Here is a 15,499-nt window from a genome sequence, read left to right as displayed (position 1 = left end):
CACGTGATGAAAATGGCTGAGGTTCAGATGATGCTGTATGTCTGGCTGAAAAAGTAGGAATGAAAACAGCAGACTATGCTAGTGGAGCATGATCTGTAATGGTGAAGTAACAGCAGATGGGGCCATCACAACTGAAAACCTGTTCATCGCACCACACCTTAACTTCTTCACCTAACTTAAATTTTTTGTCAGCAAGATAAAACAAACAAATCTCTCCTTAAGGAAAGTAGACATCCTCCACTTCACTCAAGCTCCTTCACTGCCATGTCATGAATAGATAAATTGATGGTAGAAGTGCAAGAGTGGCTGAATAAATAATGTATTGGAGTGGACAAGCAGTGTTCAGTGTTTCAAGTGTTTTAGACTACAGCGTAGTACTGGTGCTTTGTTGGTTTTTCTATCATGTGTCGATAGTCCATATTTCGGAAGTTCTAAATTTTTGTAAGCCAAAAGACTATTTCTGAATGTTTATTAGTGTAGACCTTTTGCATATTTTGCTTACTGTCTTGAGTTCCTGGCGAAGCTGCTGATTAAGATTCGAGGACTCCTGCAGTCTGGCCTCCAGTGCTGCGATCTTCTCCTCTTTAATCTCCAAAGATGATTTCAGCGTGGACTCTAGTTTGGTTTCTAGGAGTTTAAATCTGAGAATCCAGGTTCAGTTAGAAGGTGTGTGTATTATCAAGTTCAGTCTGCAATTATAATTACACATTTACATATGAATCAAATAGAAAAAAATAAAAAAATACCATAATAGGCCAAAATATAGTGAGGCCAAGTGAAGGTTTTATTGGCTTCCAGGCTGAAGACAGTTTTAAAAGCCAGGAGAGTCAATGTAATGACTTGAGTGTGTGTTACCTGTCATCTGAACTCTCATCATGTAGCAACCTTTCCTTGTTGAGTCCAATCTTCTCCAACTCATGAGTCAGTTTCTCCAGATCATTATTCATCTGCTGAGTCCGCAGCTTCTCACTCACAAGCTCCTAAACACATATACAAACTCTGAATGCCTTTTTCTATCATTGATACCGACCAAAATTACCAATCATCAAGTTGTGTGATTTTAATTGGAAGAATTTTTAGTCTACACTGGCCAAGATTATCAGTAAAATATCAATTGATTCCCACTAATGTTGTTATTCTATTAATTCATTAATTGTCACAGTAATAGAATTACAGGAAGCAAGAAAGGATTCTTAAATCCATTTTCACTTACTTCTCTAAGTGTGATGAGGGTCTTCTTATCAATGGTGGCCTGTTTCACCAGCTCCTTGTTCTCTCGCTCGAGGTCTTTGACTCTTGTGCAGGAGTCCCTGAAGAAGATCATTTCCTTCCCCATGGTTCGATTTTCTTTCTCCAGAGCAGAGATGCGCTGATTGCTGTCATCCAGCTTGGAGTCACGTATCTCGGCCTGCTGCCTCAGCCGCTTGTTTTCTTTCTCCAGAAGCTTCTTGTCTTTTTCCAGCAGAGAGCTTTCCTGCTCCAGACTCTTGTTCTGGAGAAAAACAGGGCAGAATAGAGAGCACATGGACAAAATGTTATTTGATGGGATTACTTTTAGACGAAATGCTGTGTAAATACATGTTTGGCTAAAACTGGACACAGATTAACTCAAAGGGCTGAAAATCAATTTTAACAAATAATCTGGGATAATCTAACTCTACTGGGAAACATATTTTATCAGCGCAAACTAGTGGTAGTGTTGCTAAGGTGCCAAATTAGAGATACATTTTAATTTTTCGCATTCAAAACCATTTCACAAACAAGATTCAGTCCCCAACTGCAGTTTTTGGGTCAATCTGACTGGCCCCATTCTGCCGGGCAGAATCAGTCCATCCCACAAAAGTCACTGAAGCTGTGTCAGTAAAACACCTACAGCTATTTCAACAAACAGTGTACTCGTTGTGAACCACAGAAGAGTGCAAATTATTACGACTGGATCAATGTCTGTGTAATTTTGCTTTTGTCCCACCTCCTGCTCCAGCTGCTCCAGTCTTTTGCTGGAGATTTTGAGCTCCTCCAGATTTCGTTGGAGTGTTTGGTTCTCAGTCTCCACCTCTTGCAGCTCTGCCTCCAATTGCTGGATCTTCTTGGTGGTGTTCTCTAAAGCCTTCTGCAGGCGCTGGTTCTCTGTATCTAGGCCCTGGTAACTCACCTGGGAGAGGAATAGCCAGATTAGGATATTAAAAGCATCCATGAACTAGTTGTCCTGTTCCCTGATGTCCCTGAAGACCAAATCCCCTGTAACTTACCTGGAACACTATTTGGTGATGAGTTACAAAAATGTGCTGTTTGATTTAACTTTTTTTTTTTTTTTTTTTTGACTGAGCGTTCTGAAGTCTTACTTCTAATCTCTCCGTCTTCTTGGATGAGGCTTTCAGCAGCTCCAGGCTTCGCTTTAGCTGACTCCTCTCACCCTCCAGCTCCCTGTTCTCAGCTTCTAGCTGAGCAGCCTTTGCGCCGGCTGACCGGAGGCTCTCAGCTGACCGCCGCAGTTCCAGGTTCTCCTGTTCTAGTTGGGAATTCTCCTTTTCCAGAGCCTCTAGCTGGAAGGCCGTGTTCTTCAGAGCATCCAGCTTCTTCTTCAGACGACGGGTTTCTGCCTCTAGATCTGTGTTTTCCTTCTCCAAAGAAGACACCTGCACACACAAAAAGTGATAGTGATGGTAATGGTCGCTTGGGATGCTATGCTATTTTTTGATGCAGTAATAATTTCAGATATATTATTAGATAAAATATTAATGTTTAATATTGCATCATAAGTTGTTCCCAATTTTAACAAATTTCTGCACAAATGCTCCAAGAACTCAAATAGTGAACTTAAAATAAAAAAAAATAATAATATTAATCATACGAAAATCAAGACAAAATAAAATGAAATAGACCTTTTCACAGGTGATTCCAAGACTTGTAACTTTCTTCTGAAGACTCTCATTGTCCCTCTCCAGCTTTTGCATCTGAATCTCTAGCTCTTCTGATCGCTCACCTTTCTCCTTCATCACCTCAAGCTCCTTACCTGCATACAAAGGATGCTAAAAATTAGCTGTGTTTCTGTGTTTAAATGATGATCAAACATCAAGAAATTTGATAAGCTACTAAATAAAACAAGAAACTAAGAAAGCTGTGAAAAAGAGATTTATTATAATCACATCCACAATAGCTGCTATGAAACCAAAATGCTGTGAAACAACGTGGCACTTACGTAGTTGTTTCCTTTCAAACTCCATCTTATTGAGTTTGGCGGTTGTTTCGCAGATGGACTCGTGGAGGACCCGGTTCTCTTTCTCCACATCCTTGACTCGGGCCTCAGCACCTACCTGGCAGCGCTGGCGCAGAGATGTCACGGTCTGTCCAAGGTGCTTGTTCTCTTGCTCCAGACCCTTTAACTGGAGCAAAGAGTTGGATAGGAAAAATTTGGATTTTGATTTTGCGTTCAGTATTACTCTCTCCCAACTGTGGTTTGTGGGTTGATCAAAACTGAAACCTTTACCTTTACAAAGACTACAATACTGCAATACTTTGATATTATGTTCATTATATTTAAAACAAACAGAAAAGCCTGGCTCACGGTTGTGTTTTCTCTGACTATGTACTACATCAAGACCAGATTTTACAAATCAGATTGTTAAACTAATTATAGCTGTCAGATTTAGATTCAGCAGCTATAAAGCCCCTACAGACACACAGCGAGCAACTGCATCTGGGCCAGAAAAGCAGAAATCTATGCACTCGATTAAACATTGTGCTAGTTCCTTTTAATAGTTTTGTGAGCACCAGAAAAATAAATTTCCACAAACATTGCTCTCAAAAAAAAAAAAAAAAAAAAAAAAAAACTCAGCATAGACTTAAAGTAAATAGTAAAGTAAATGATAGCACTTAGTCATGTTATTTTCTTAGCGCTTACTGGAATGACAATCAATCAAAGAGCAGTGTGCATGACTCAGAGCTCTGTTTTCCTAAATCAGTTGGTATGTCTGGCTGTATCCTTGTGCAGTATGCTGCCTGCAATGTTAAATATTTTTACGCAAATGAAGGTTTAATGGGATTATGTTTGCTCTCTAGCTTGTTCTGCAATCTCAAAAATAACAAGCCAAGTCAGTCAGCCATGATCATTCAGTAATAGTGTGGCAACAATTCAAGAGGGTGTCCTGACTGTGGCAAGAGGATTTAATATACCTTAACACATCAAGAATTTATATGAAGGGGTGTGTGTGTGTGTGTGTGTGTGTGTGTACCTGTCTCTCAGAGTTTTCTCTGAGTGTCTCCAGAGTCTTCTCCAGCAATGCCTTTTCCTTCATCAGGTCAGTGCTAAGCGACTCGGCACTGCGAAGTGACTCCCTGTCTGCTGTCATCTCACTCTCCAGCTGCTCCAACTGCAGACAAAGTAATATTTAAAAAATTATCCACTGTCTTGATTGGGTTTTAGTGTTTTGGTTTGTATTCATGGAACTATCTGATATCAGCTCAACATCAACTTTTATTTCCCATTGTAGGATTTCTTTCTTGTCGTGTTGCACATATATCATGATGTATTCTATACAATTTTCCTGCATATGATGCTGTACTATACTTTGCTGCACAGCCACTACCTGTATTATACAGTTATTGTGGTCAGGGCATGGCACTGTGAGTTATTCTGGTTTGCAACCACAAAGACGCTTGTGCAATTATTCATCCATGGCAAAAAAAAATGACTTCATCTTATTCTTTCTCTCTCTCACACATACACACACAGTCTCTTTCACACAAGCCACACACACACTAAACAAAGCATTATTTAAGATGGTGGAGTCTACTAGTAGCTCCACCATCTTAATTGTTTTTTTTTGGTTCTAGACCTCAGGACACTCATTTGGGCATTCTCTTTGCGGTGAAAAACACATTTCCATGCTTTTTATTCAGAGAGTACAGAGAGAGGTTTAAGTTTCTGAAAATAGCTGAGACTTCCCTGAGCACGGGGCATTTGTGTGTCAAAGACTGGGAAAATAAAAAGCAAGAGGCTGCCTAGATTTACAGCTTTGCTTTCATCCTCTTATACACCCCTCTCTATCCACTCTTACACTTTCTCTTTTCTGTTTCTCAATTCCACGGCGTGAAAAGGTCTAAAGCCAAGTGTTAGGGTGATATATTATGGAGGAGTGTTGGTCCAGTATGCTAATCTTGGTGGTGACCCTGATAAGGAGTAGAAAAGGAAACTGCGACAGATGGAGTGCACTCTATATCTATAGTACAGCTGGCTAGAGATGCATCTCTAATGCTGACCTTTTTTAATAGCTGTCACAGAAAGTTGGTTTGTGCTTTTGCAAATCTTTGTACTGCTGGCATGTTCATATATGAGCAATTCACTTACAACTTTTGAAATAACAAAATTAAATGTTTATCAATAAGTCAGTATGTGACATTTTGTTAATCTGCAGTGACTAGCGGCTGCATTTTTAAGAAGCATTAGTTTAAATTGATTGAGAAAAGAGCCTTAAGATATCCCTCTGATATCTTGTGCAATGTAACACACATATAAGTATTCAGACCATTTTGAAGAAGCACTTTTCCCCTATTCAAAAGCGCTTATTTAAGAAATGAAGAAACAACAGTGGGCTATAGTTATGTGTGTAATTAGCTATTTAGTCACTAAATGATTCATATGTATTTTTATCTTCTGAAGAAAGAAAAGAAAATTACTTAGAACCATGAATGCCCTCTTCACTTCTTCCCTAACTAAAGAAAAATACTGAAATTACTTACTTTTTGGTTAAGTCTCTGGTTTTCTTGACTGACTTTAACCAACTTCGCTAGGGTGTCCTGACTGGCTGCTCCTCTGAGTTCTTCCACAGTCTTAAGAAGGGCCTGGTTGTCTTTCTCCAGCTTCAAAAGCCGGCTTGATGTCAGCTCATTCACTTCCTCACCTAGAGACTTCTGTGGGACTAAGAGAATGAGTGCAAGAAAATGGGGTCAGTTGTAAACTGGTATTGGAATTGCAGTAAATCCATGAAAATCATGAATACAAAGCCCCATAATCAACCTTTGCAGGTCTTCACGTTTTTAAAGCGCCATTTTAACAAACATGCCCACTCCCAAACAAAGTCTTTATCCAGATCCCTGGCTAGTTAAACCTCTTAACAGCTTTTTAAATCCAAACGCACAGATTATCCTCCAGGAGCCACTGAACATTAATTACAGGTCTTAACCAAGTGGAAAGAAAACTCAGTGGGTACTGGCAAATGCACAAGGTCTGTGTGGATGACTCCAGGGCTTCAAGCTTAACCAAAGCCTGGTCTACTGGCTTTTTTCAGCCTTCAACCTAGAGAACTCAAGCAAGTGAGGTAACTGTCAGATACATGGTATGTCAGATAACCATAACATTCCTCATGTTCTTCTTTCTGTGTATTTTACTAACTCTCAGTCTCTGGTTGTATGCATGTGGTCCATTACTCCAGCTATGTCTTACTTTCACTCAGCTCTGGTGTCTTGGACAGTTGCTCGAGCTCCCAGCCCAGATGCAGAGACTCATCCATGCTCTGTTTCTGGGCCATCTCAAGCACAAGGTTCTCCTCCAGCAGCTCCTCCATACGCTTACGGTCCAAATCCCGCTCCTGGAGAGATTGGAGGGTGCGTTTTGATAACATTTTCTGAACATATAACTGCCAAAATGATAATGATCCATTTTTAGTTTCAGTTTGAAGCTGAGACTCTCCATCTATATTTCTCCTCACACAAAAATTACACAAAATATATCTGGCTTATAAATCCTTCTTACCATTTCCAGGTCATGGATCTTGGATTTGAGCTGTAGATTCTCTTTTTCTAAGAGGTGCAGTTTGTCAGACCGGGTCCTGCTAGCATCCAGCTGTTCCTCCAGCATGGTCTTAGTCTCAAGCAGGACCTGGTTGTCCTCCTTCAGCTCCTACAGGAAACACCACGAGAAAACATAACCACTGTCAGCATCAATACATGAATGATTTTCAATGTCCTTCTCTTTTATTTATTCTTTTGTTAACTTGACTGTTTTTTTTAATTAAACGTCAGCTCTGACTCTTCACTGTGCTTTGATTAAGGATAAGGATGTATCTGCTCAAAGGTTGTAGAAAAAAAAAATTTCTCTGTATGTCTGCATAAAGTGACGGATTATGTAAAAAATAATGTACAGTCACTGCATATGGTGTGCATGTTTCTGTTCATAACATGCTCAACTTCAAGACTTGATTATGTTTAGAGTAATAGCTAATTTCTTTTACATCAGCTACATGACAGTCAACTATCCCACTATTATCACAATTAGACATAACACGTATGTGTGGTGTGTGGTCGTGTACCTCAACTCTGGCCTTGTAAAACTCAATGTCATGGAGTCTGTCCTTGTATCGGCTCAGCTCGCTCTCCAGTTTATCAACACGGATTGCTTTCTCTCGGAGTACATCCAGTTCATCCCGGTAGGCTCGAGCCAACCGAGCGTCCGACAGCAGCTGGTAGCTCTGTGGGAGTTGATAGCCAAATGTGCAGTGTGAATATTTGGTGTTAAGTATTTGAAAGTATCTGAATGAGGAATTGCATGAAAAAGAATGTTAACAGATGTATAAATCATACCAAAATGTAACTTGTTTTGTCAGTGCATTCACAAAACACAGATAGAAAGAGTCTGAAGTTGTCCATCTTGTTTGGAGCATCAAGTCTGTTAACACACACTCAACTGCCACCCACTCTGAATCAAAAGCCATGTGAGTTCACTGGTGCACTAAAGATAGCTCTAATAACCCCTAAAGAACTAAGTCACTTGCTAGCTGATTAAAGCCTGACAGTGTCACAGAAACAAAGCACTTAGAAAGAGGAGGGAGGAGCAGGTGAAGGGAAGAAGGACATTTGTGTGGACATTTGTGTGGACATTAGTGTGGACATTAGTGTGTGTGTGTGTGTGTGTGTGTATGTGTGCAGGTTAAAGTTCTTTGTGTCTTTACCTCGTGCTGAAGCTTCTTGAGTTCCACTTCCATGTTCTCAAGCTCCTGTCTTGTGTCCATAAGCTGCTCACTCTTCTCCTCCCTGAAATGAAGAAAATATACATCTGGGTAAGGAAAACAAGGGCAAAATGGGGAATAAGTCAGATGATGAAACTTCGAAGGAGGGTTCGAACGAAGAGAAAGCACCGGAAGAGAGTAATTATGTTTTAAAATACATGCATTAAATCACACATGGCAATTTCTTTAAGAGTGTTAAGTGAAAAATCATTTACTGGTTGCTACTTCCTGATGCTTAATTAGAGGTAGTAGTAATACAAGCTTGTAGTTTCCAACACAGTCAACCTGAAGAGTGGACTGAATCTACAAAGATTTTAAATATTTATTTTTCAGTGCATCTGTATTCAAATTGTCAATGCCATTTTCTTAGCAATTTTAATGTGTTCCAATATAGAGGCCCCTTCATTGAAGCATTTGTTAGCATGGGCACATAACATAGGCAGCAGCTCATTCATTTCTAATAATAAGCCCTTCTGGCACATTAGAAAAATCTGCAACTTGTATGCAGCTTTTAAGACATCAGTAAATTCAGTAAAAACTGCCTGTAGTGTCTGATGTGTCAAAAGCTTTCACAAGACATAAAAGACATTGTGTCATGACAACTACAGCTTCATAAGCACTCAATCTCCTGTTGGACATCATACTTGCAGCTCAATGACACAAAACACATATTGATGAGGGCATGGCAGTTTAAAAGCAACCAAAGAACATTTAGCAGCGTGTGACTGTTTAGGAGTAAACATATGCAAATCTACCCTTCAGGCTCAACCAACCCCCTAGTTTACTGACAAGAAAATACCACCACAATAGATAAGATGAGAAGGAAAGTTTGAGTTTTTGGTTGGAAAAGAGGTACAAAACACAGAATTAAAGTTCTTGTTCACTCGCCCTTAATAGGAGGGCCACTCTCTAACACTCTCCTGTATACATTTTTTAAGGAGTAGTCAAATAGGGCAGTGTGACATCTGCTGCCTCCTACTATATAGGGAGAATGTGTCACAATGCTTTGAAGGAAAACGCCTGGATTCCTGAGATGCTGTTCCTCATGCATGTTTGAATCAAAGCACTCCACTGAACATCTGATGGCTTACTTTATTACACTTCTCTGGAGTCTTGGGGTGCATCACAAAAAGGAAAAGTCATGCTATCGAGTCATTTCTCCTCTCATTCATGTCCTTCTTCCTCCCATAGCTAATTTCTATGGGAAACTGGAGTCGATATTTAGCCAAGACCAGCTTGTATCTGTTTCTGTTTTATTTCATCAGTTAACGTTTTCCATTTCTCACCCCTCTTTCCCTGTGCCCCAGAACCCTCCCTTCTCCAAATCACTAACACCTGTCAAGTCTTGCATGGCAGATTAGCTTTGGGTTCAAATTATGGATGCAGCTGGCTCTGGCGTTTATGTTAATGGTTTAACACTTGTTGCATCTGCGAAAGCACAAAGACAAACACTTGTATGCGCTCCTATTCTTAAAAAAAGCAGAGGAATCGAGGCAAACTTTATTCCTAGTCTGATAAACGTCTAACTGCTCTCACCCATACCCTAACCTTTAATAGCCCTTGGTGGTGAATATCCATAAATAAATAAATCAAGTTGTTTAACCTTTCTGACTTCCTATGTACAAAGAAAGAATAAAAAAAATAAGGTATTGAATTACACAGGCACAAACACATTAAATAAAGGCCACAAGGCAGCAAACTACATTCTACATTGATGAGCCTATAACAAAATGTGCATACCCACTTTGGTTGTCTCAGATTTCAGCAGAGCAGAACAGTGAGTGAGTTAGTTATAATGTTGAGTAGTTAATGATCCGCTATCTTGTCATTCAAATGCCCTGACTCATTTACATACAACTTAGAAAGACTTAACATCAGGAAAAGGGTAACAATTTCCCATTTGAATCTACATTTATCAGTCTTGAAAAAGATCAGGTTCAACACATGCATGTTTAAAAAGAGGCACCTTACTGGAAATAGAACAAAATAAATATTTGGCCTGGGAAACTGGTCTGACTGACTGACTGTAGAATAACAGCCCTAATCATTACTCTAAATGTGGGTCATAAGTATAAACTGAGCGTGTTTTTGAGCTGGAATAGGACGAGGAGAAGTAGTCAGGACACAGTAGCTTTAAGAGACACATTAACAGACAGACCACTGTGTGAACGTTGAGCCATACCCCCAAGCTCTGACCTGGTCTCCGTCTCACACACAAACACAAGACCACACAGTAGACACACAGATCTACATTTTTATGCAGAGCCAATCACTGTGCATGTGCAGGCACCCCACACGCGACCAAAAAAAAAAAAAAAAAAAAAATCCTCATCTGCCCCAGAAAAGAAACTGCAATCAAGTGACCAGACTGCATTTGCATGGGTGGAGTTTTTGTCCCTCGTTTGGCCCATCACATGAGAAAGATTTCTGTCACGGACGCCACAGCAGCAAGTAAACAATACCATAGCAACTACGAAACAAAATGCCTCACTGGCTTGTTGGCTGCTGCCCTGTAGCACTATTTAGGTCTGAAGAAATCCTCATAATGTAGTCAAAGAAGTATAAAAGAGATGTCTACAGTGACGAATTTTAGACCTTTTCAGGAAAAGACTTGCCAAGAGTGAGTTTAGGTTCTCTCAAGGAGAGCTCTTTTTCACTTGTTCGGCAGGCTCACTCAATTGCAAGTAACAACTGGTTGTCTTAAAAGAAAAAAAATAAATTTTCCCCTCACACAGACCATTTCACAAGAGATACTGAATAAATTATTCTACAGATTACAAGAACAACTTCAAGCCCTTTTCATATCATTAAGGTCCACAGCTGAATTGCTGTTATGACTCATTTTAACATATTTTCAGCTATTACAATTTGTTATTCTTACAATATCTCTACACTTCAGAACACAGTAGAAGACAATAGTAAGCTTTACTCTAACTCAACTCATAAGTCATTAATTAGCCTTAAATATTTCTATACTGCCAAGATGATGAGTGGTGTGGCATTCAGAGCCATTCTAGAGAACAAATGAGGTGGAAAGTGTGTGTGTGTGTGTGTGTGTGTGTGTGTGTGAGAGAATGGACTGCAGTTTGCATTCCACTTACACTCTGCTTTGTTATTGCTATTCTCAAAACATTATGTTTGAGGAAAATATATTTATTGAAATATACAAAAATGTAAGCGGTCTGAAAACTAGGAATAGAGTTGATGAACAACAAATAATGGCAATGATGGCCTTAGAGAGCTTTGTGATAATGGTTAGGATTAGTTCTGATTAAACATGCAACAGTCAGACTAACTGCAATGGTGATTAAATAGGAAATATTTAGTGATAGTTGATAACATGTTTAGTGGTAGCTACTGAGATTGAATCAGGTTTTTTACATTTAATGTTTCTTGTCCCTCTTTGATGACCAATTTAAGCAATTAGTTGACTTGCTGATTAAGCTGTGCCACTCACAGTTCCTGTCGCAGGCGCCTGATCTTGGCTTTGGCATCAGCCAACTCCACGGAAAGATGTTGTCGGCTTTCAGTCCTCCTCATGCTGGGGGAGTCACCAGGAGACTGTGTTGGACATGGAGCCAGTGGAGACAACTGCACACAGTCTCTTTCCTGGGTTAACTCGACTATTGTCTGGATGAAAGGAGAACAACAAAAAGGCAGGTTATAAAATGTAAAGGTAGGATAAAGTAGAGGTTTACCTCAAAGTCAGTTTAGACAAGTAAACATATTGTAAAATAGCACATTGAATCTGACTTGAGAAGAATCAGTGCAGAACTAATCCAGACACCACTTTCTAAAGTTATAGAGCATGAGAGTGCTATCCAACCACAGGACCAGAACCAGAATTGACTAAAAACAAAGAGGAGAGTAGATGGGTGGTAGCAGAATGGGTTCAGTAAAAGTACTTCAATCCCAAAACTAGACTAGAGCCACAAGGGGAAAAGAGTGAATCCCACACACAGCCTCCTTTGATCGAGTGCCCGTGACAGGAAATGGGATTGTAATTGAGAGCGGCTGGACTACACAGTGATAATCTGGAGGCTATTAGAACCACACACACACACACACACAAAAAGACAAACAAAGATCTGAATATATGGGTATCACGGGCATCTGTACCCTATGGGTTGGAAACTCAATTAATGACGAACATACTCTAAAGTGCACGTGCACACATACACACCCACACACACCCCCACCGGGAGAGAGTTAACAGTTTCAACCCTTCCTTCCTGAGGCTGTTCTCTTGTGGTGAGGGCAAAATGAAAAAGTTTCCACACAACCCTCCTCGATGCTTCCAACTCAATTTCATTAGCAAAGGTGCAAAAAAAAAAAAAAACCTCGACAAACATCTGCCCACAGCAACTTCCGCCAAATTTACAACAAGAAACAAATTTGCTTTCCTTATTGTGCGTTGCTCTGCCTGCGCAATTATACTTATTTGCTGGCATTGTGTTTGGCAGTAAAAGTAACAAGGCCCAGTAAATGTGCACTACACAAATATATATACATATATGTTGTTACCTCTAGCTGTGTATCCCTTTCATCCACAAGGCGTTTCAGGTGGAAAGCCAGATTTCTGGAGAGGCTATCCAGATCTTCTGGAGGCATTTCCCCACTTTCCAGCCACTGCAGGTCCACAACATTCTCCTGATTATGTGTCACCTATAATCACAGCCATTGAATGACAAATGAGACTTGCTGTTTGGAGACATTTAAATTTTGGCACTCATGAAAACCATTTAAGACTGGTATGTTTTACAGAAGTTTAATTTCAGTCCCAAAGCCATACCTTCAGTCCATCCCATTATTACCAAATATCAGAGACACCAAATGAGGTCAAAGAAATTGAATATCTTTATTTTAAAATTGTAGGGAAATACCTCTTGGATGTGGGATGCTATGGCAGCTTTGCTGTCAAAGTCCAAGGTCTGGATACGTTCAATGTATTCTTCCTTCTTCTCACACTAAAAAGAGGGGGGCCCGAGAAAAAGCAATCAAGACCACAGTTGTTATGTGTGGATAGGACTATGGGGACAGGCAGGGGTTAGTAGGCAGCAGTCGTATTTATGGAAGAAGTCTTGTATTGAGAACGCAGGTTTATCCTCTGAATCAAACAGCATCGAAAGACAACAAATTAAAGCTGGATAGAGCTGTGCTGTCCATTACACAATGTTGGCTGTATGATAGAGTTCATCCATTTTAGGAGGCTGAATCAAATAGAGACATGATCCCCAATTTTGGTTTAAAATTAAATTACGACAAGATGACCCAATCTTACCTGAACAGCACAGCCAAGCAGCAGCAGCAAAAGCTTCTTCATCTCCTCAAGACCTTGCTCTAAAAAAAATACATAAAATATAAATTTCAACTAGTGATAGTCCACTTCAGACATGTCTGCTTCACACCAACAACAAAAAAATACATGTTATTAACTATCCTTGTAATTCTGTCTCATTCATGTTTTTGTATTGTCAGATACTTTTGTGCCTCAGGAAGAAGAAAAAATACCTGAAGTTGACAAACAAATAAATTCTGCTAACAGATATCTTGTCTGTAGCTTTGGGGAAAAAAGATGTGGTTACAGTCGCATATGTGTTTCTGAAAATCAACACGGGGCTGCAAAACACTGACAGGTTTTTCACTTAAAATAATGCATTGTGTTGAAGGCAGATGGGGTTGCTCAATCTGCTGTACAGCAAGTTTGTGGGGGGAAGGAACGTTTGCATCATATCAAGGTAGAAAAAATAACTATATACTTTTTACAATAAGATAAATCCTTAGGTTTGTTAGATCACACCTTTATTAAAAAAAATTAAATAAAATAAAAAAAAAAAACCCTTCTCCTACACTGTGGCACTAGGTGCATTACCAGTGTTTTCCACAGTGTCTTGGGCTGGTAAGAGGAGCTTCCAGTTCTCTTATGTCAGCACATATTGTCAGAAATGGCACAGCTGCTATTAAGCTCAACAGGCCTGCGCTCATCTCTGGGATTCGGGGCTGAACAACAGTAAACCAGGTGGTTTACTGGTTCACAACTGAAGTTGCGTGTATTGCGTTCTCGTCTGTGCGCGTCCCTATTACAAACACAAATGTGTGTAAATCCAGGTTAGTAACAGTGCGTTTTGTGTGGTCTATTTTCCTTTCAGTTTAATGGGCCAATTATCACAGCAGGAACAGCTATATAGCAGGCATATATAAAGACTGTCTTATGGTTTGTATGTCATTTCAAAAGATTCAATAATTTTGAATAACAAATAAAATGAATGAAACACTTGAGATCAATAAAACCACTTCTCAATATCATTGCAAAACAATCCTCTGAAAAATCTTCTGCTGAAGACTACTCTGATCGTCTGTGTAAGAACCAATTCAGTGGCCAACAATTAAACCACCCAGGAGTTCCCATGGGAGTTCTCAGAATCCACACATCCGCTCAGGGTCAGCCCCCATCTATCAATTTCTCCAACACAATCAAATCACAAGCCAGTCTATTATTGAGCAGCTGTAATCTCTATGTGGTCAAAATATGGAGACTAACCCTTCACCTTTAAGATGTACTGCAGGATTTTTCTCTTAATAACTGAATCCTAAGCCCAAGCTAAGATGAAACGCATACAGAAGTTAAGCCAGCTCTGAAGGCGAATCAGCATTCATTAATTGCTGGTTCATTGAAACAGCAAACTGGTACTTTGCAGCGTTATTTTCTTCTATGAATGAATTTCTTTTGTGAATTATGTTTTTGCTAATTAATGCATGGTGTTTATTTACCACAATACAGAAATTGGTTTGACTACTTCTGTCATCTTGTGTGTATACAGAGCCAGTGCCTGCCTGTGTGTGCCATTATGCTTGTGCTATCACATGTTGACCCTCTGTGACAGAACACTGCTTTCAAGTGAGGCTGTTCTGACAATTTTGCTTAACACGACAGTCAGACAAAACAATATACAAGTTCTGCACCAGCTGTAGTTTATTTCCATTCTAAAAAAATCCACAAAATTGTCAGATTTTTTTTTATTAGGACAATGCAATTACTTTTAGAAAATATTTGGTCAAATATATAATATTATGTTTTGTGATTATGTGCAATGAAAGGTATTTTACTATTTGAGAGAGTGAATTTTGTGGTGTAATCATTGTTGGTCAATAGCTGAGAAAGATGCAAAATTATTTCACCATTAGCACCTGCTTTTATAATATTTATTATTATTAATATTATTAATGATAATAATATTGATAATAAATAATAATAATAACAATAATAATAATAATAAGAAGAAGAAGAATATTGAAGACAGGAAAAATGAGCAAATCTGAGGCTAGAATACTGACAGGCTGGTAAAACTTAATTCTCACTGCTGAAGGGTTTAACAGTTCTCTATTAGCCATGGGTACCTATTCTAGTCAGGGAAGGGATTTAGCTCAGAAAATCTACTGGAGCAACGAAAGAAAGAAATCCTTCATAGGATTAATAATTTATAAAGCTAGCACAA

The 15,499-nt window shown here is 39.3% G+C and overlaps 1 protein-coding gene across 6 annotated transcripts in view; it reads right to left on the bottom strand.

Annotated features, from left to right (window-relative positions):
• The window catches only part of ccdc88ab (coiled-coil domain containing 88Ab), a 53,560-nt gene that overhangs the window by 13,201 nt on the left and 24,860 nt on the right, over positions 1-15,499 (bottom strand). For all 6 annotated transcript variants that reach the window (XM_029520485.1, XM_029520480.1, XM_029520481.1 and 3 more), the window contains exons 5-21: positions 13,285-13,343; positions 12,887-12,970; positions 12,528-12,668; positions 11,461-11,633; positions 7,947-8,028; positions 7,308-7,466; positions 6,752-6,898; positions 6,443-6,587; positions 5,740-5,918; positions 4,233-4,370; positions 3,200-3,383; positions 2,883-3,013; positions 2,343-2,636; positions 1,970-2,152; positions 1,214-1,492; positions 856-980; positions 503-641 (exon numbers count right to left, since the gene is read on the bottom strand). In XM_029520485.1, the coding sequence (XP_029376345.1) occupies positions 503-641; positions 856-980; positions 1,214-1,492; positions 1,970-2,152; positions 2,343-2,636; positions 2,883-3,013; positions 3,200-3,383; positions 4,233-4,370; positions 5,740-5,918; positions 6,443-6,587; positions 6,752-6,898; positions 7,308-7,466; positions 7,947-8,028; positions 11,461-11,633; positions 12,528-12,668; positions 12,887-12,970; positions 13,285-13,343 (2,642 nt within the window). The remainder of the gene's footprint in view (positions 1-502; positions 642-855; positions 981-1,213; positions 1,493-1,969; positions 2,153-2,342; positions 2,637-2,882; positions 3,014-3,199; positions 3,384-4,232; positions 4,371-5,739; positions 5,919-6,442; positions 6,588-6,751; positions 6,899-7,307; positions 7,467-7,946; positions 8,029-11,460; positions 11,634-12,527; positions 12,669-12,886; positions 12,971-13,284; positions 13,344-15,499) is intronic.

This window comes from Echeneis naucrates, chromosome 15, assembly GCF_900963305.1.
Source record: "Echeneis naucrates chromosome 15, fEcheNa1.1, whole genome shotgun sequence".
Classification (NCBI taxonomy): domain Eukaryota; kingdom Metazoa; phylum Chordata; class Actinopteri; order Carangiformes; family Echeneidae; genus Echeneis; species Echeneis naucrates.
This window is presented reverse-complemented; position numbering and strand designations above follow the sequence as displayed.